General features: G+C 46.2%; 1 protein-coding gene across 3 annotated transcripts in view; it reads left to right on the top strand.

Annotated features, from left to right (window-relative positions):
* Positions 1–14497, top strand: part of RAI2 (retinoic acid induced 2) — a 44335-nt gene extending 29838 nt beyond the window's left edge. For all 3 annotated transcript variants that reach the window (XM_069002820.1, XM_069002828.1, XM_069002836.1), the window contains one exon: positions 12318–14497. In XM_069002820.1, coding sequence (XP_068858921.1) covers positions 12423–14096 — 1674 coding nt within the window. In that variant the 5' untranslated portion in view covers positions 12318–12422 and the 3' untranslated portion in view covers positions 14097–14497. The remainder of the gene's footprint in view (positions 1–12317) is intronic.
* The last annotated feature ends 6022 nt before the right edge of the window (positions 14498–20519 follow it).

The following is a 20519-nucleotide window of genomic DNA, read 5'->3' as shown; positions in this document are numbered from 1 at the left end:
TCACTGCCTGAAACAGAATATACACAAAACAAGAGACAAAAGTGTGCTCAGACCCCCTTGCTCAGAGCTGCCTCTCAGAAGGGCTTCTATGGGGCTGACCTTCCCCCCAGCCTGCTCTTAGTATTTGCATTAGTGCAGGAGACAAGGGGAAACAGCCTCAGGCCCTGTCCTCCTGTTATTACAAAGATAAGCTAGGACATGGTACAGCCATGGAGGTTTTTATTTGTGGGTTATTTGTTTGGCTTTCCTAAAGGGAGAGCCTGTGAGAAGTATGTTCTTCCCTATTAGAGCATCACCTTACATTTTCATGGCAGTCTGTTCTGTCAGCTGAGGTGGCCTCAAGAATCAAAAAGATTGACAGCAAAAATAAATTTACTTCAGAACTGCACCAGTCTGAATCTGCTGGCAGGTTTGTTTGGGGTTTTTTCACTGTTAGTTTTGTTCTTGTTTATTTTTTATTTCCTTATCCTTGTTGTTGGTGGTAAGGGAATGAAGCTACACAGTCAACTTTCTTCCTTCATCCCCTACAATCCATGCACCAAAATTCAGTTCTTTGAAGAACTGACTATGTGAGGAATTAATGCCAGGCTGCAGCCCTGTGTGCCCTTACATGCTGGAGTGCAGGACCTCTTACATCCAGAGCTTCATTGCCATAGAGCATCATCACCTCTCCAGGAGAGCTGAGCTACAGTCATGTTGTGAACTGTGTTGCTAGACTGCTTCCTGAGGCTGAGCTGAACAGCCAAATACAAAATCTCCCAGTCAGATTTATTGGAGTGGGCTGCTGACGTTCCCCAGAGGACTTACGATCTATGGTGATGGATGACACCGATGCATTAACGTAGTAGTCTTGTCTGGGAAAGATGTAATTGTCGTTCAGCATCCTGCAGTTTCCCTAAGTTTTTCTGAACATGTAATAGCACACATTGCAGCGGAAATTACTGGTGAAAAATGCTGCAGTAAATATGTCAGGGCCTCTATATCCTACGGCAGTGTGCTTCTCTTCTGGAACCACGCAGCCATCATTACAATAGGGGAGGTGATAATAACAAAATTTGGTATAGTGCACTCATCATGATATATGTTCTCTCCAAATGTTTGATGGAAAAGTATGGGCAGAACTGACCTTGTTTCTTCTTGTAATAAGCATCTGCGAAATATGTTCATGTTGACTTGTTCATAGAATCAGGAAAATGCTATTTACTTTTGCCTGCAATAGCAGCGCTCTTTTTACAGCACTGGTTGCCCTGCCTGCACTTTGTGAAATACAGCCCTTTTCCTCTGAGTAGTCTGAGTCTGGACCCCTGAAGACAAAGAGCATTATTACTTTTTTGTGTAGTCTTGGCATAGTTTAGAATAGTCTCACCTCCATGCATTGGGAGCAGTGTGTCAGTCAGAGCTCAGATACCAAAGCAGCTAAGACTGCTTTGAACTGTCTAGAAGATCTTTGTTCATAGAGCATCAAATTAGTAAAATTCAGACATAACATTCACACTTAGGCTGAGTAAGTGCTAGAAGTGCTCCAGCAGCAGAGAAACATGATGAAGAGGGAAGAGAAGGTACACTGGAGGAATGTACCCACAAGGAGTGGCCAGCAGCTATTCTGAAAGGGAAGGCAGCCCTGTGCCAACTCAGTAAGGGTATGTGTAGATGTATACCCACTTATCCTCATGAGTGATTGCAGTGGTAACTGGAATCCAAGCTGAGGTCTGTGCTTTGTGCTAATCATGTGCCAAAATTAGTGCTGCCCATTAGACCTCACAGTCAAGCGGATGAGGCAAAAGGCATGACAGAAGTGATTGCTTGTATGCATGTGGGATATTCGTAGGCATTACAGGTAATGCAGTTTATTGCAATCTGTAATTGCAGGGAGAGAGACCTCAATAAATTTGAGAGACGGGCAATCACCAACCATATGGAGTTTAACAAGGGCAAGTGCTGGTTTCTGCACCTGGAACAGGGCAACCCTGGCTCTGTGCATAGACTGGGCAACAAGAGGCTGGAGAGCAGCTATGGAAAGGGACCTGGGGGTCCTGGTCAATGGCAAGTTGAATATGAGTCAGCAGTGCCCTGGCAGCCAGGAGGGTCAGCTGTGTCCTGGGGGACAACAGGCACAGCATCACCAGCCCGGCCAGGGAGGGGATTGTCCTGCTCTGCTCTGCACTGGGGCAGCCTCACCTCAAGTGCTGGGGGCACTTTTGGGCACCACAATATAAAAAAGACATTAAACTGTTAGAGAGTGTTCAGAGGAGGGCAACAAAGATGGTGAAAGGTCAGGAGGGGAAGCCATATGAGAAGCAGCTGAGGTCACTTGGTTTGTTCAGCCTGGAGGAGACTGAGGGGAGACCCCATTGTGGTCTTCAACATCCTGATGAGGGGAAGCAGAGGGGCAGGCACTGATCTCTTCACTCTTGTGACCAGTGTCAGGACCCAAGGGAATGGCATGAAGCTGAGTCAGGGGAGGTTTAGGTTGGATATCAGGAAAAGGTTCTTCACCCAGAGGGTGGTTGGGCACTGGAACAGGCTCCCCAGGGAAGTGGTCACAGCACCAACCCAGACAGAGTTCAAGAAGCATCTGGACAGTGCTCTCAGGCACATGGTGTGGCTCTTAGGGTGCCCTTTGCAGGGCCAGGAGCTGGACTTGATGATCCTGATGGGTCCTTTCCAGCTCAGTGTATTTTATGGTTCTGTGATAACCTGGACTGGTTGACTGAGCAGTGGTGCCCTCAGTGGCACTGAGATGCAACATGACGTATTTTCAGTATTTTCTGTTATTTGCATACTACTTGTGGTCAGATCCATCTGTCAGAGGCATATTTCACAGTTCAGTCTAGGGGCTTCTAGGAGGGCAAAATTGGTCATTGTTGAGAGGTTGTGAGGTTTTCTTGTTACATCCATCAGCACCATCATGCTGCAACTCATGCTGGTGTTATTTTGAATTCAGTCAGAATTCATCTGACATCTCATGCATCACGGGATGGTGGAGAGAAGAGGTCAATTCTCTTCACCTCAAAGTCAAACCAGGAAACACTTGGTACAGATGCTGTGATGAAAGCATGTGTAAAATGATGTGAGATTCAAAGAAAAAATGCTGCATTTTTTATCACATCACAGGTATCTTACATTTTTCTGTCTCTTTTAAACAAAATTCTTGCAGTGGTTAAAAATTTTGCAAGGATTAAAATAAGACACTTTTTTTCTTGAAAGTTTTTTCCATCCACACATTATGAGATAGGGTGGTACATGAGTGCTTGAAATCTGCTGCGTGCATACTTTTGCTGAGGATTAGTGCCATTTTGTAGCTGATGAAATGTTGGGCTTGGTTTGTAAAAGTGATGGGGAGGGAGAGAAGGAGGGTCAGTCTAATAAATCTGAAACTATGAGCATAAACTTGATTTTGAAGTGGCAAGCTGATGGAGCATTTGGTTACTCATGCTAGTGGGGAAGGACAGAGTATTAAATAGCCATAGTTTACACAGAGGGAGGGAAGATTCCTCTATCTTTTGGCTCTCCAGGCAGTACCCCAATACTCCTGCACCTTCATGTCTGTCTTGTGTTCCCAAGTGAGACCCTGTCCCACAAGAGAAGATAAGCTGATGAGTCTGTTATTGATTGCCAGCTCTTCATCCCTAGATCTTGTAATTTGGGACGATATCTGTGTCATAAGAGCCATCATAGCTATAGGCAGCAGAAAGGGTTTATTCCATTTCAGCCCATGGTGGCAAGCTGGGTAGCACACGTGTGGTTAATCACCTGCATGTCCTTACCCATGTTCTTAGGCAAGAGCGTTTTTGTGTCACCAGAAAGGATCTGTGAGCTGAAAGGTTCAGTTTTTCACTTGGTTTTGGTTTCCTTCTCATTATTTATTTATTTAAGCCAGGCTATATAAGGACGATGAGAGGCTATGTGAAAATGTGCCTTTCATTTGATTTGAGTTACAGAAGTCTTGGAATTTGCTATTCTAACCCCATGTCTTTATAATAAAGCTGAGGTTAGCCCTGTTCTGGCCCTGTCTGCACTAAGAAAAAGTGGTTTTTAACTGGAGCTGGTGTGCTGCAAGGAGTAGATGGGAAAGGGTTTGCAGTGAGTCTGAAGGGCTGGGTCTCTCAGGGCACGTGTGGTACTGGTGGCACCTCAGGTTGTTTACAGGGTTTGAGCTGGTGAAGCTGGTTGACCCCTTGAGGAGGTAGTGTGGTGTGATTCACTTTTGTGGCTAGTTGGGAGACAGACAAAGGGGTCAAAAGTGTGTTGTATAACAGGGAAAAGTCAGATATTTTGCCTGCAAAAGTGGCATAGCAGTTTAAGAACTGATTTTTAACTTCACCTCACTGATCTGTTGGCTGAGACCCGGTAACTAATCCGTGGCAGGGTCCCTGTCCCTCTTACCATGAGCAAGACAGATTCACGTTAGCCAGAAGAGATGGGCAATGGATGGCAGCCTTTGCCACACTGATTCTCATCCAATGCTGGAGAAGATCAAGTGAATGTGGTAAAAATATCTGTGCCTGGGATCAGTGGAGAGAGTCAGGACGAAACAGGGAGCCAAGTGTCTCAGAGCAGTGAACAAACCTCCACTGGGGAACTAATGAGGCTTTGAAGTAATTTCATTGATATCAAACTTGGAAATCCTTTTTAAGAACTGAGATGCTTTATGGGCTGTTTAATCAAGCACTTGACTGGGAAAGGAAGAAATATTTTATTAGGTTGACACTGAGTGCTTTTTGTTTCAGGTTTTGGGGGAAGCAGGGCTGGCAATTATGTTTAATTGGTATCCTTTTCCTCTTGTTATCATTGGTGTATTGATTGCTGGGAAAACAAAATGCCTGGGTTTTAAAATTTACTTTAAAGTAAGGGCTCTCTTGTTTGTTTTGTTTAGCCCTGTGTACTCAAACCAGCTCATTTTTCTTTGCTTTGCTGGCGAATATAATGTTTTGATTGAAAATGATACTAAATAATCAGTTAAATGGGATATTTAATGACAAGAAAAATTCTTTAAAGTATTTTTTCCCATAGGAAAATCATGCACTTCACTTTTTGAGCCTAAGAATGCTAGCATGAATCTGCCTTCTTCCTATGATCTTACTACAAAAGTAAATACATGGGTGCACAGCATGCGTGAAAGCCATGGAGTTTAAGGTATAGTAAATCTCAGGAGCTCTGATGCAAGACAGATCCCTAGAGTAAGTTTCCCTCATATAATTTAGAGTTTCTTAGACTCGTAGTCCGCTGTCAGTTTGCCTTTCCTGTGGGAAGCTGACGTACTGTATGAGAAGAAAGGCTGGTAGATGAGAGTAGAGCAGGTGATATTGAGCAAGGCCTTTGTCACTGTGTCCCTTAAGATCCTCACAAACACACAGCTGATGCAGGGGCTGGATGAACAGACAGTGGATTGGACACTGGCAGAACAGGCCCCGCAACATGAAGTCCAATTGGGTTGGGGTGACTAGAGCTGTACTCCAGAGGTACTGGGTCCAGCCCTGCTCAGCCTCTTCATTAATGATCTGGATGATGGGCACAGTGTACCTGCAGAAGTTTGCAGATTACACAAAACTGGCAGAAGTGGCTGATACATCAGAGGGTCATGCTGCCTTCCAGAGGGACATCAACAGGCAGGAGAAATAAGCTGACAGGAGCTTTGGAAGTTTGCCAAAGAGAAGTGCAAAGCCCTGCACCCGGGGAAAAGCATCAGTATATGCCAGGTGCCACCCACCTGGAGAGCAGCTCAGCAAGAAAGGACCTGGGTATCCTGGGGGACACTGAAATCACCACGAGCCACAAAGATGATGGGCTAGTATGTCTCCTGGAGGAAGTTTTGGTTTTGGGAAGGTGCTGGTGAGAAGTTACTCCCCCAGGGCTATGCAGGCAGCACCTTCCCATGGTAGGTGCTCAGGGCTGGGCACTGACGCATCTGTCCCAACACAGTGGGACAGCTGCTGACATCCCCATCCCAAGGACTGTCTCATGCTTAGAAGGAGACATCTGCACACTGCCAGATCTATAGGGGGAAAGCTGATTTAAACAGGTACTTCTACAGTCTTAAAAACAGTAAGTTGTCTTCCCAGTCTGAACAGAAACTGGGAGCACAAAAGCTGAACCGAGCCAGAAGCCCCAGCTGGGTTGAAGGGACATCACTGAACACGTGACTCAGCAGTAATTATGGCTGGCAAATTTATATTTGTCTTCCACGTGGCAGGTTTAATACATCAGATTTCCATGCACTGTCTCCACCTCAGAGTGTGTGTTCAGCTCACTGGAAGCTAAGCAAGTTGATGCTCTTCAGATATTTGTGTACAATACCAAGGATAAAAGCAACCTACCACTGTAAAGGTTTTATTTTCAGAAACTTGGTGAAAGGTTCCTCTGAGCATGACAGTTCAGAGACCCCAGGAACAGGCATATGCTGCAGATGTGAGAGATACTGAAGATTTGGGAATAGCAAGATCAATCTCAAACAATTTCAAGGTAGCCCTGCTTTTATAGTGCTGGCTTACATGTAATAGTGTATATGGGTGTGAGCAGTGGTCATTTTGGAAGCAGAGCCCATCAGTTAAGTGTTACAACCAGTTAGTGAAATAATTTGTGAATGGAGTAGAAGGAGAGGGAAAAGGCATCCAGGAGTACAGCAGCAAGTGCCATCTCCCTTACACTTAGGGCATATCACAGTTTCCACTGCAAATGTAGGGGATCTGTGAGGCTTTCAAACTGGGTATAAAAATTCACTGCAGGTTGAAATTTGTCAGGCAAATTTTCTATTCCTTCCACAGCATTTATTGTCTGTCTTGCATATATCGCCCTTGGGAGTGAAGGCACTGGTTTCAGGCCCATGACAAATTTTTTTTTTTTTTCAATTGTTGTGATTTGTTTTTAAATGAGAAAAAATGGAGTTCTCGCTGGAATGGATTGCTAACTACAAATTGTTGACAACAGCAATATAGTTAGCAAATATATGACTCTAATGTGCTCTTTGCAGGTGATTAGCCTGTGCAATAGGCAGACGGCCATGGTATTTATTCAACTGAACTATTTAAAAGACCGAAGTACGATCAGTTAGTCAGGCTGCTGCATTTGAGAACGATCATGCTGTGTGCTGAAGCAGTGTATACATACTGTCCATGTCCCATCTATAACATGCCATTTTGCACTGCTGTAATGATTTCCTTGCTCTCTCATTTCCCCAGGGCTTAATAGCTCAGATGGGAGCCTTGACACAAATAGCTTTGCCTCCACAAAGGATCCACAATGCAATGGTGGAAAATAAACCTGTTGCATGATTTGCATTGGAGCCTAATTTCTCTAGCATCTTTTGAAGTTGTCTGATGCGATGCTTACTTTAACTGCTCCTTGGCAGTATTCAGCTCATCCTCCACGGTGTAGCTTCCATAGAGTAAGAAGTACCATGAGGCACTGCGTAGGTGCATGGTGAACAGGAGACATGTAGAGGGATGGGCAGCAAAGGCTGCGGGTGTAACTTTCATACTGGCAGCAGTACCCTTGTGCTGGAGTGAATCCTGCCCACCTTTTCAATGCCTTTCTCTCTTTGCCTTCAATCGATTTTGAATGGCACCTCCTAAATCTTTACAGGGTGGTGTTGGGTGTCTGAGTCAAGGGAACGAGGCAGAAGAGGGCAGGGCTAAACTGGGATGTTTCCCTGGTGCCCCTTGAGGAGACAGAGAAGTGCATGCCCAGTGATTCCCTTTTTGTGATGACCAAGCAGGGGTCATTGAGCCCCTTTTCCAGAGGCAGTGAGACTGCATTTAGGGTTCAGCTGTGAGCTGGCAAGAGGGTGAAGGCCAGCTTGCCTTAGGAAATATCCTGTGGGTCTCCTCTGCTCTGCCTGCCCCACACCTTGGAGGGGTTCACCATCAGCCCGTTTCCAAGCAGAAGGGTGACAGGCCCCACTGGCCCATGGTGTCTCTGCACCCAACTGATGTGTGTGGGGTATCAAAAACAGTACCAGAAATGGTGAAACACGGGAGAAGGCAATCTCATCACTAGCTGTGAGTTGATAACTGCTTTGCCCCTTGCTGCTTGAGGATTACACTACTAAAAGCATATGTAGGGTAGCCAGGATTGTCAGTCCCAGGTGCCTGAATGAATAGGTGAATCAGTGGGAAATGTGGCAGGCAAACATGCTGAAATCCTCTGTGGCTTGCACGTATGGGAGAGCTCACCTGTGTGTTATTTGTGTAGTAACAGTTCCATGTATTTGGTATATGAAAGGTCGCTTTATTCAAATACATATTTTCTATTCTAGCAACAAAACACCAATAATAATACGGTAAAGCCTTTGTGTATGGCTGAAACTATGGCGACTAAAATTTGTAGCATGGAAGATGATTTGTAGTTGGTTGGACATCAAGCAGCAAGTTTTGGGAAAACATTGAAGTCCACATCCAACCATAACTGTGTCCCCAAGCAGCTCCATTAAGTCAAGATTTTTAATTTTCTGTTTGTTACTCTGTTTATACTCAAGGGAAGCCCTGTTTTTCTAGGAGATACTGAGCCAGGCATCCCACAAAGAGGGCATCTAATCCTTTCCCATAGTGTGCACAGTATAATTTGAGTTCTGTGTAGACACAAGGTACAAGCCATGGTACAGACAAGCGGGCAGAGCACAGGGAGAGCTGTGCTACGGCCGCACAGGAAGACACATAGCAGCCCTGAGAAAAGTCTGTTGCACAGCCATCAGCAGGAGATTAAAAAAATAAGCTGGAGTTATCACTACCCTTTCAAGGCATTTGTGTATAGCTAAGATACCATTTCCTGTACAGTCACACACATCATTGCATAGTGCCATGAACTTAGCTCTTATCAGCACCCAGATGGGAAAGCTGGGGTTATTTACAGTAGGGCTTGTTTCAGTGTTTCAAGCTTCTTTTCAGTTAAACAGCAAATTAAATATAAAATAGGTAAGTAGGGAAAGTGAAATTGATTCTTCAGGACCGATGTATTGTAGGCAGAGGAAAGTTAAGGCACTCCCTCTAGATTATATTACCTTCTTTTATGTATATTAGATGCACAAAACATTTTAAAAACTGGGTAACTGAATAATTTATGTGTACTGAAGCAGCAATTTTAAAAGACCCCAAAAAACCCCCAAACCCCAGCACATGCTTAGGTTGATTTTTATTACAGGAGAAGTATAATATAGCTATCACTGTTTATACCAATATTGAAAATTCACTTTCGTTTCAGTCACTTCCATGTGGATTTAAGGTTTTGTACTGTCTGCTATGTACACAGTATATAAAAAAGGAGTCCAGGAACTACAAAACACCTTTGGACAACTTCAATCTGTCTCTTGATCTCAGATCTTCAAAGTTTCCTCATTTGAGGCTTGGGGACTTGGATCCTTTTCACTCTGCCTACTTACTGACCTTGATAATAGGTGATGAGTCTAACACGTGTTTAGCAGCCTTGGGATTCCCTCCCAAATGAAACTGAAAATAGCTTTACAGGAAGCAGGATCAAGTTGTGCTGGACTCCACTGTACCTGGCAGCCAGCTACTGCCAAGATGCAGGCTGCGGGCAGGATCAGGAAATAATTTTAAGTATTTTTATAGATTTTTTTTTAATATATATATGTTATATTTTTTTTCTGTGGTGATGACATGCTCAAGAAGCAGGTGTACTGGAAGTACAGAAAGGTCCTTCCCCATAGGAAAGGTGAGGGGGGAAAAACCCACCCCAAAACTGTAAACCTGGGTAAAGGGCTGCACCTCACCTTTCTTGTCTCCTTCCTCTCACATGGTGGGGCCCTCCCAGAGGTAGTGACCTCGACCCCAACAAGGTATATTTACGGATCCCAGGCACATGTAGGATTCAGTGTGGAAAACAATATTTGACTATGCTTTAAAAAAACCCAGCCAAGCCTATAGGCATTTCTAAAAGGTGTCTGATGGTGATAGATGAGCTCTTCTTCCCCTCATCTCGCTATTTCCTCTGCCTCCAGCCCTGTCGCCTTTTAAAGCAGCAGTGGGGGGATTTTATTATGTTTTATACTTTCATCTTTGGCAGTGATCTGTCTGTCTCTCCACGGGTCCCTACACCATGCTAATCCCTCAAGTCTCTTACACAGCATAATTTTCATCTTAATTTTTCTGTTTCTCAACATTAAATGGGTTTGCCAGGGGAACAGGGGATCATTTCCTGTCCCCACCAAATCTTTAATTCTCTATGGAAACATCGCAATCTCACACTTCTCAAGCAAACAGAAACATGGGGAAGAGGCAGTGTCATGGGCAGAACACTCAGCTGTGCTGCAGCAGCTGGAGGAGCAAAGATGCTGGTGTGCACTACAGATACCAAGGGTTTAAAATGGTCATTTGGAAAACAGGGAGGGAGAGATTATATAAGAACAGTAGAAAATGGCTTTTAATTCCTTAACAGAAATGATGATATCTGGTTTTTTCAGCTTAATCTGCTGAGCTGTCTCTTTATTTTTAGAAACAATTACTCTTCTTTTTATCAAAACAACACTGGCCCAATGGTTTTCTTACTGATACTTGTCACTTTCTGAATAAGGAATTTGATTTTTGCTCCTGTTTTCAGTGCTTGGGCATCTCTGCCTTCCTGTAATCTATCTCAGCCAAGGCAGGAACAAAGGAAACAAACAAACAAAAAAACCAAACGCAACCCTATATTTATGAATCTTTTCTGCAGAACATTTCATGAGATGGGAATTATTGGAATTATTCTCCTTGAGCCAGCAGCAGGAGGGGAAAATAAATGACTCATGTTTACTTTTAAAAATCCTTTTTAAGAACTCAAACGCGCCTGATAAATTGTTAGCATTTCATCCAACCAGCCTCTGCTATCAACTCCTGGCATTTCTGTAGGTAGTTCTGTGCTCGCCGTAGTATCTCACTGCCAAATCCAGGGATTTACAGGACTCAGGAGAGATTTAAGAGATTTCCCACTTCCTCGCCTTGGACGTTTTTTAGCCTCTGTTTGTGGGGTTTTGGTTTTTCCCCTTTTCCTTGACCTCTTTGCAGGTTTGTTGGTCTTATAAACATCTCTGCCAGCAAATCATTTCTGTAAGGAGTTCTTTACATGCTCTTAGACACAGACACATCCCCAAGCTGGGACCCTTCACCCAGACAATTTCAATTTCGGAGTGGTGCTGCCCTCCCTGTCATCTCCTGTCATCCCAGTGAGCCTGTGGGACATGGGGGAAGTGCCTTGCTCCCATGGGCCTGGGCAGCTGGGCAGTGGTGATGGCACATCATTTGCTCATAGGGAGTATGATTCAGACCTGTGCAGGTGAAAAATGTACATTTGGGGTGCGCTGGTGCTTTCCCATGGTAACAGAGTTGAAACTGGACAAGTTTCCATGGTGATTATTACTATGGTAGGATTCTCTGCACACTTCGGGAGAGGCACGAGCAGCACCAGGTGAAGCAGCCAGGCATCAGCCAAAGTCTGCTGGCAGCAGCTCACAGGAGAGAAATTACTTATCCTTCTAAATAAGTGGATGCATAGTGCCATTAATTTTCTGGGTTTTTGGGTTTTTTTTCTGCAGGGGGAGGGAAGTGTTGATCTTTAAGGGAAACAGGCTGCATATTTCACCACGATCATGAAACCATCCCTGCCCATTTTAAATTGCCATTTGCTTGGTTGATATAACAAGATGGGCTGTCAAAATAAATTTTGTTTTGGTTTTTGGGTTTTTTTTTTTGTCAAGTCTTTAATGAATCAGGTGCCTGGTTCACATTACTGTCTCTATCTAGCCCTGTGGCAGGGTGAATGCTGGGGTTTGGATTGGTTTTGCTTTGCTGTTGCCTGGCCATGCTCCTTTCTGATCCTGCTCACAGCAGTTTTGGGATGGAAAAGGGACAAGCACTGAAGGGGAATCAAGTACCCTTCACCAATGGTTGAATATTTCTTGGCTGCAATATTTTTAGAAATGTTTGTTTTAGGACTTCTGTTGAGTTAAAACAACATGCTGTCACTCAGCTCTGACATGCATTGTCATTATGTGAAGCTTTGTTTAAAAATGTGGGATGGGCATCCTGAGTCCTTGTTTCAGGCTCTGTACTGAGAGATTTTTTGGCTGCAGGCAGTGCTTAAGGCCATTTAAATTATCTGTGTTTATGGCAAAATATAAGTTCCTCAAAATGCTTCGCACAACACTCAGGGCTGTATGTATATCCAGCATCTCTGTATATATAGTACTCTGTATTATGGAGCCATTAGCTTGAAGTGTGGAAATGTTTAACAGCTTTCCTTTGGTGACGGGGTCTTTTATAAAGGCAATTGCAAATATTATTTTAGGGAGGAGATTTATGTGGTGCCTAAAATATATTTCTGGCTTCCAGGCCAAATTATGTCGGTGCTGATGCTCCTGGCAGTGTGGAGCCGCCGTGGGTCCCACTGACAGCAATGTAGAGGTGGTGCTGGTAGAGCCCAAGAAGCCCTGCGACATGGAGGAGCTGTACAAGGATGCCCCAAACCTGCCTATGGACGTCACCAACTCACCCTCGGCGATGGCCAACAACAAGCTGGAAAATGGGGTGGCCCAGCTGATCACAGCAGAGGCCTGGAACATCAACTCGGCCGACCTGATGAAGAAAGCCCTTTCCCCACTGGTGACAGTCCCTGCACCCTCCATCCTGACGCCACCGGCCGAGTCGCAGAGCGGGGTGGCCCTGAAGGTGGCGGCCACCGTGCTGCAGCCCATCTGCCTGGGGGACAACCCCGTGGTCCTGCCCATCCACCTGCAGGTCGCCGGCAGCGCTGCCCCGCAGATGCCAGCCACCAATGCCGCCACTCCCTACGTGATGACCACCCAGGGCCCTGTCCCGCTCCCCGTCCTCCTGGAGCAGCACGTCTTCCAGCACCTGAACTCGCCCCTGGTGCTGCCTCCGGGGGCTGCCTGCCCCGCCAGCCCCTTGCACGCCGGCCTCTTCCCCGGCACCACGACCCCTGTTGGGCAGTCTCAGCTCCTGGACCCCAAGCCCTCCAGCCAAGCGCAGGAGCCCGTCCTGCCCCCGGTCTTTCAGACACCGGGATTCGCCGCCGTCCTTCAGGACCTGTTTCCCTCACAGGGCGCCCTGGGCTCAGCCCCCTGTCAGCCGCCCCCCGACTACACCACCCTCCCACCCCAGGCCTTCAGCTCGCCCCTGTCCCCGCTGGTGCCCCCGGCTACGCTGCTGGTGCCCTACCCCGTCATCGTGCCCTTACCCGTCCCCATCCCTATCCCCATCCCTGTCCCCATCCCTGTGCCCCACGGCGCCGAGGCCAAGGCGGCCCCTGACCCACCCAAGCCGCCGCTCTTCACCCCCCACTCCTGCAAGGGCACCCAGACACCCCTGGAGAAGGAGGAGACGAAGCCCTTCGAACTCCTCCACCCGCGGGAGTTTCCCCAGCTCAGCCGTCACACTGTCATCAAGATGGGTGGTGAGAACGAGGCGTTGGACCTCTCCATGAAAGGGCCGCCCGCGCTTCGGGCCAGCGAGGCCGCGCTGCCGCTGCCGCCGCCGCCGTCCGAGGACGGGGCCCTGGACCTGTCCCTCGCCTCCTGTCGCAAGCCGGGGGGGCTGCACGGGGAGGCGGCCGGCCCTGGCCCCGCCGCCACCGCCGAGATCGGTGCCCACCCCGCGCCGGACAAGCTCCCCGGGCCAGCCGGCCCCTTCGCCCCCTGCAAGCCCCAGGAGGCGGTGGGCAAGGCGGAGGGCAGGGCCGCGGGCGGCGGCGCGGCTGAGCTGCTGCGGCAGCCGCAGAAGTGGCTGGTGGAACAGGCGGGCAGGGCGGGCTGCGAGCCCAAGGCCGGCAACAACATCGAGATCGTCAGCACCTCGCAGACAGCCAAAGTCATCGTCTCCGTCAAGGATGCCGTGCCCACCATCTTCTGCGGCAAGATCAAGGGCCTGTCGGGGGTCTCCACCAAAAACTTTTCCTTCAAAAGGGACCTGCCCCAGGACTCGGTGCTGCAGTGCTACGATGTGAAGAGCCCGCCCGAGCCTCGGGACAGCGCCGAGGCCCTCAGGAAACCCGTCAAAAACAGGAGCGTAAAGCTAAAGAAAATGAACTCGCCGGAGATACATATTCTTCCAATCAAGAAGCAACGGCTGGCTGCCTTTTTTCCAAGAAAGTAAATTATGGGTTTTTAGAATTTTAAGATTATTATGAGAAGAAGAAGAAAAAATAATAAAAAAGATGCACTTGGTTTTAAACTCATTTAAAACTTTATCTTTGTAAGTTATTTTTGGGGGAAGAGGGAGAGGATCAGATGTAGAGTCCCTATAAGCTGGGTTGGTTTGGTTTTTTTCTTTTGTTTTCGGTTGTTTTTTTTTTGTTATCAAATTTTGACTTTTCATGGGAAACTGAATAAAAAGCAACCTATTTTTCAAGCAGATTGCACATTTTGCAGCTTTAATGGAGTAATGGATGAGTCAGAGGGGTAAGAGCTATTTTCACTGCCATAAAGTGCTTTGATGATGTAACTCTTCATAACAGTCAGAATGGAAATTTCAAAATAAATGTTTGTACGTGCTAATTGGTTGCAGCATTCTTTTCTCATTTCCGAATCACTTTCAGTCTACAGAGAAGGTCATGCAAAAAAATCTGTAAACTGTAAAGTGCTGGACCTGACTTAGGATGAACATAAAATGTTAATAGCAGGCTAAGAAAAATTATCTTGTCCTGCAGCAGTGTCAAGAGCACATCACAACAGCAGCTAATGATGCACCCAAATGAGCTACTGGAGGAGTGAGAGCGAGCGGTACAGCCTGTGCACACCTAAGACAGGTTCACTTCGAGAGACCCACAGGAAAGCATCTTAAGTAATGTTATCAGTCATTTAAAAGAGAAAAGCCTAAAAGTCAGGGGAATTCACTTGCCAGGGGGCAGGAGGGAAGGAAGAATCACATATTTTTCCAGCCTGACTACAGCTATATGGAAAAGTTGTTTATTGTTAGTTTTCTAAGTTTCTTTGATGGCTGAAATCAATGCATGTAAAAGCAGAGCTGTGTAACTTTATCACTCGGCAGTGTACAAAGCCACCCACGTAAATGGAGAAATGTGAGCATACAATTAAAATAAAAGTTCTGCTAGGTTATGGTTTTGCACTTGTCTATGGAAATGAGCTGCAGGTGCATTATTGTCTGTCAGCTTCGAAGTTCACACAGCTCACTGGTTAAAACAGATCCTGACAGAAGGACAAATGTGAGAGCAGGAGGACAGTTTGTGGTAGCCACTGCCTTTTTTGTGGCTATACCTGTAGAAAACTTCTGTGACAATTTCAAATTTATGTTCCTGGCAGTGCTCCAGGGCTGGCTAAGTAAAAAAGCCATTAGCTGGATACCATCACACACTAACTGTGCCTGCCTTTGCCTAGCTGCAGCCAACTTACTCCCAAGGCTCCTCTTGGACATCTTTGGGAAGGTTTTTGCAGTTGTTCATACAATGAGAAGTTCCTCAAAGGAGCAGCTTCAGTGTCTCAAGTCTACTCGCACCCATAGGCACCAGTGTCATGCCAAAATCTTTTGCAGTTTTTGATAGCAGCAGACACCAATTCACTATTTGGAAAATGAATTTGCACTAGGAGGTTAGGAAGGGCATGTTGTTTCTCTTTTCCTTGGCTGAAGGATCACTGCCTTCTAGCGTAAGACAAAAATGGAAGACTTTCATATAAGCATAGCACCATTTCTGTCAAACTCGTGCTTTTTAAGTTTTTTAAAAGCCTTTTATTTTTCCCTGAGGTGGCAGAACTGACAACATTCCGAAAAGCATAGTGTTGATGGATTCGTTAATGTTTAGTCATCTGACTGTATTTTTTTTAAATCTTTTTTCTTAATTGAAAATACTCAGCTACTTTGTTTTTCTCCTTCCAAGAAACTGCTATTGAAATATGTCATGTGGTTATTGCAGTGCAGAGGCTAAAGATTTTGACGTCCCTTGGGATGGCCACCCCAGTTGTCACTGTCCCCATCTATTTCAGCCTGCCCATTCTAGGGTGTCAAAAAACCTTCTGAAAATGTGAATTTTTCCTGGGGCTATACGAGAATAAAATAAGGCAATCATAGCATTGGCTGCTGTCATTTTTATTTTGCAGCTGACAGAAGCAAGTTCAAAAGAAGTTTAATTTTTTTTTTTTTTAAAGTGTTCCACACTGGTGGTTGCATCTGCTGCACCAACTGCCCCAGTCCTTGCCATCCTTGTGTGAGTCATTCCCCACAGCATCCTCATCAGGCAGAGAGGGCATCCATCCACTGCTGCCCTCCTGCTGACCACAGGATACCTGGGACAGGCGGAGCAGCACCTGTTGGTGGCACTGGCTGCAGGTGCTCAGCTTTTCCCTCCTCTCCTTCATAGGCCTTTACTGAGAGCATCAATGCTGAGGGTACCTCCCAGCCCACTCTGCGCACAGCAGTCTGGTTTAACTGAATTTAGACCGCAGGCTCCAGAAACCCTGACAACAAATTAGGCTAAATCAGCTTTATGACATTATAAACCGATACAAGCACTGTCAAAACACCCAATGCCTGGGGACAACAAATTGAGTTTAAAGCCAACTGGTACTGGTTGTAACAGTAGACCAGACCAGCAGACATGCGGCTGCAGCTTGCCCCAGTCCCTTAGAGGAGTAACTGCAACCTCTTCCCTCTGAAGCAGGGCTGAGGAAAACCAGAGCAGGCTCCAATTATCCTAGCATCCCTCTCTGCCACTCCAGGACAGCCTCCCCAGCTTTGCAGGGCCAGAATGAGCAAGCTCCCTGGCACTGCTGGCTGCCACCAACATCCCCAGAGCCTGTGACACAGGCTGGAGCCACTCCCATAGGAATGGATAAGCAGAGCAGACTGAGCTCACCCACGCCGCTGCCTGGCTTTTCCCTTGCTTAAACTGCAGGGACAGGGGGAATATTCGCAACAGCATCTTCCTGGAAGGCTTAGGGCAGCTCCCACTCCCTTACCCTGCTGCCATTTCATGCAATCCCAGCCTTCAAGGCTGTGCCATGGGAAGAGGAGCCACACACCAGCACCTCTCCTGCTGCTGAACTCTGTTGGGCAAATGATGCTAAGTAGGGACGATTTGCCTCCCACCATCCCTCATGTGTGAAGCACGAGTCCTACATCCCATCAGCATGGGGGAGAAGCAGCCATAGAACAAAGTACTTAATTACACCAAGACTGAGCACTTTCACCTCCTCCTCCTCCTCCTCATCTTTAGCAGCAATTGCAGATTTTGTATATTGGGCCATTAATTTTGCACAGGGCTACATTTTAACTGCTTCTGAAATTTGTGTATGAGAAGAAGGACGCGGAGCTGCACTCATGATATATGGAGCTTCCATTTCTGGTGGCTGTTAATGGAGACATTAATACCTCTAGTGAAGTTGAAGGGAAAGTCATTAAGCTGTAATGGTAGGAGGAAGACATTTTACGATGATGGTATATGCAAGGGGGAGAGAGAGAGGAGAGGGAGAGAGGAGCCGTGCCCTCAGGGGCACCCCTTGTTGGCTCCAGGCTTGTGTGACTTGGACTTCGGGCAGGGACTCTTATTAGGGGGTGAGTGAGAGGGTAGAGGGTTGTGGGGGTGTGTTACCTTTCCCTTTGCTCTGTTCCCCTTGTCAGGCAGGGACTTTGCAGGAATCCAGAAACTGAATCTGAGGCAGGTAGAAGGGCTGCACTTCTCAGATGTAGGCCATGGCACAGGGCAGCCTCGGGGGCAGGAGTGCTCAGATGTACCAGCTTTCCTACACAGGACAGCCCTTCCCCTGTGCTGCCCAAGGCACAGCTCCAGGACCAGGGGTGCACAGCTAAGGCTTCTGCACGTGGACTTAGCTGTCAGAAAAATTTATTAATCCAAAAGAAGAATGAGCAGCTTCTCAGACAGGGAACTTATCTGGACTGGGCAGTTTCTAGGTTGGGAGAACACCAAGCAGTCGGGTAAGGCACAGATGACTGTAAGTGCAAGGAAAAGGCATAGAATAGGGACAGGAAAGCAGGCAATGGAAGCTGAGACAAGATCCAGGCCTGTTAGCATTGCACTTTTATTGAAGCTAGCAAACAGCCAGATAGAGAATGAAAGCGAGAAGCAAAGCGACAGCCCTTGGTCATGAGCCGATGACGGACAGAGAAAAGAAAGGTGTCAGCTCAAAGACAAGGCTCGGGCCACTCGGTGAGAGCGAGGAGAAAGGCAAGCACTGAGCCCAGGGAGAGTAATGCTTTCTTGGGCTAAAGGCAGCCGAGAAGTGAGGCCTGGGGGAGACCATACATCAAACCACACATGCAGAGCACGCATGGCAGGGCAACCTTCCTGCTCCTGCTCCTGCCCTGACAGCGGGGGACACGGAAAAGAGGCAGCAAAACCATCCCAGCAGGAAGGTGAAGGGGAGCAGAAGAGCAAAAGTAGCTGGTTTTGCCTTTCCCAGGCCTGAGGTAACGTGTGTGACCTATGCTCTCCTACCACCCACGCTCCTGTCTGCTATAAAATTGATATGCCATGATGTCTCACAATCAGCGATCACTTTTTTAACAACTTCTACCCATTTTCTGCTCAGGCCTCCCAGAGCACTGGGATGATTACACCACCTTGCCCATCCCTGCAGAGGTTTGACCCATAAGGGCTCAAGGATCAGCTTCACACACTTGCACATGAAAGGTTTCAGGGGAAACCATTTGGCACAGAAGTGGCCACTGAGCATGGAAGGTAGCAAATCAGAGAAGTCTGTGCCCCTCCACTTGCACACAGGCACTTTGGGACCGTGATCTGACAACAGTAAGTGACTCGTTAACAGTTCTCATGAAGAATATTAGACAATGAAAACAGCATAAAACAACATTGCATAATATCCTGGTGCCAGATGTTTTCATTTCTTTTTGTGCTCAAGTTTATAAAAACATGTTGAAGGGCTCAGTCAAGGACCTTGTTTTCCTCTGGGGTCTGTTCCTGCCTTCCCAAAGGCAGACAGCCTGACACAGTGACATTAATGATGTTAATTTGTGCAATTTTATTTTTTGACTCACCTTTCACTTTTTTCCCAATGCTTCCTCCTCCTCTTATTTAAAGTTGCATTTCTCTTAGACTATACTACATACCCTTGATGCTGAAGTTTTCAGTTCAGAGTACTCTGGGGCAGTACTACACACACAAGCAAATCTCATAATTTTAGTGCAGAAAACATATTTTCCACAGTTGTTAAAATCATGGTATTGCAATCCTGTTAGGAAAATCTGTTCTGTTGTTGAACCATCTGAAACATTTCTTCATGTTTGAGTAGAAATATTACTAATCGTTAAAATATTTAGCATTGCTTTGTGCCCATATACCCCAAGTTCTGTTAGAATAATACCATAATATCCCAGTGCTGAAATTATTAGGATTCTTCCAAACTAAGACATGAAAATTAAAAGAGCAAACAGCATGGTACAATCTAATCAAATATCTGGAAGGAAGGACTATTTCTACTTTTTTCCAAGTAGAACATCATTTTTCTCTGTTTGGAAGTGTGTTTCCAGTGAAGCGCTGGTAACAGACACACTGTATCCCTTCATCAGCCTGTCTCTCCCCCCTTGCTCCTGGGATTACTAATGTTCCTTAGCCCACAGCTGTTTCAAAACGGTCACATTTTTTGCATTGTTTCAATATCATCCTTCCCACCACATCTTCATCAACGGAGTTCCCATCTTTCTTTGCTTAGAAACAAAGATAGGCAATGTTTTGTCCTAGACTGGCATCTCACAGACCAAGGGCAGGCCACTGGACACAAAACGAGGTCCTTCTCTGTGGAGCTTATGTACCCAAAGAAAACCCCTAAAAGTATCATCAAGAAGCATTGGAAAGCTATTAATTCTTGAGGTTTCTGATACACAAGTAATTTCTTGCTTCTTGAGAAAAAAAAAAAAAAACAAACCCAACCTACCTGCATTCAAAGTTATAAAGGTAACAAGTGGATTTTTTTTTTAACAAATGTTTCAAAATAAGTACTTTGGAAGCTTGGTCCAGGAAGCACAATCCAGCATAAGAGAACATGTACCTGCCCTTCAGAGACCCTCCACAGCTCAGCTATGATGGCACGAAGCCCCCACACTCAAAGCCTGATGATGCATATGCCACACACACCTAGAACACCCATATTTGTGTACACAGGGGTCAGAGTGGGGTTAAAAAACACCAACAGAGTATTTAAGTACTTGTTGTCTGCTTTTTGCCACAGCATTCTGTGCAACAACACATCTATGAAAGCACACATATTCTATATGGATCCACTTTTGGCTAGATATTCTGAACAACTGGACTTGAAAGTCAGACCTCTTGTGTGGTAGAGCATGGGACCTGGCCAACATTGCTTGGTTCCTGTAATGTGCACCTGAACATTTGCTTCTCAATGGCAACTAGGTCTTCCAATGAAGTACTCAAGTGAGAGGGTTGTTCCAGCTTATTTGCAACAAAGAGCACTTTAAGTGAGGAATTACCGCATGCGCTAAAGTTGAACTGGGTATTGAGACTCCCATGATAAAACTGGCTAATAAAATCAATAGTCAAGAAGTCTCTGTAAAGCAGATACTGGTATCTGG

Source organism: Aphelocoma coerulescens, chromosome 1 (assembly GCF_041296385.1).
Source record: "Aphelocoma coerulescens isolate FSJ_1873_10779 chromosome 1, UR_Acoe_1.0, whole genome shotgun sequence".
In the NCBI taxonomy this organism is placed as follows: Eukaryota; Metazoa; Chordata; class Aves; order Passeriformes; family Corvidae; genus Aphelocoma; species Aphelocoma coerulescens.
This window is presented reverse-complemented; position numbering and strand designations above follow the sequence as displayed.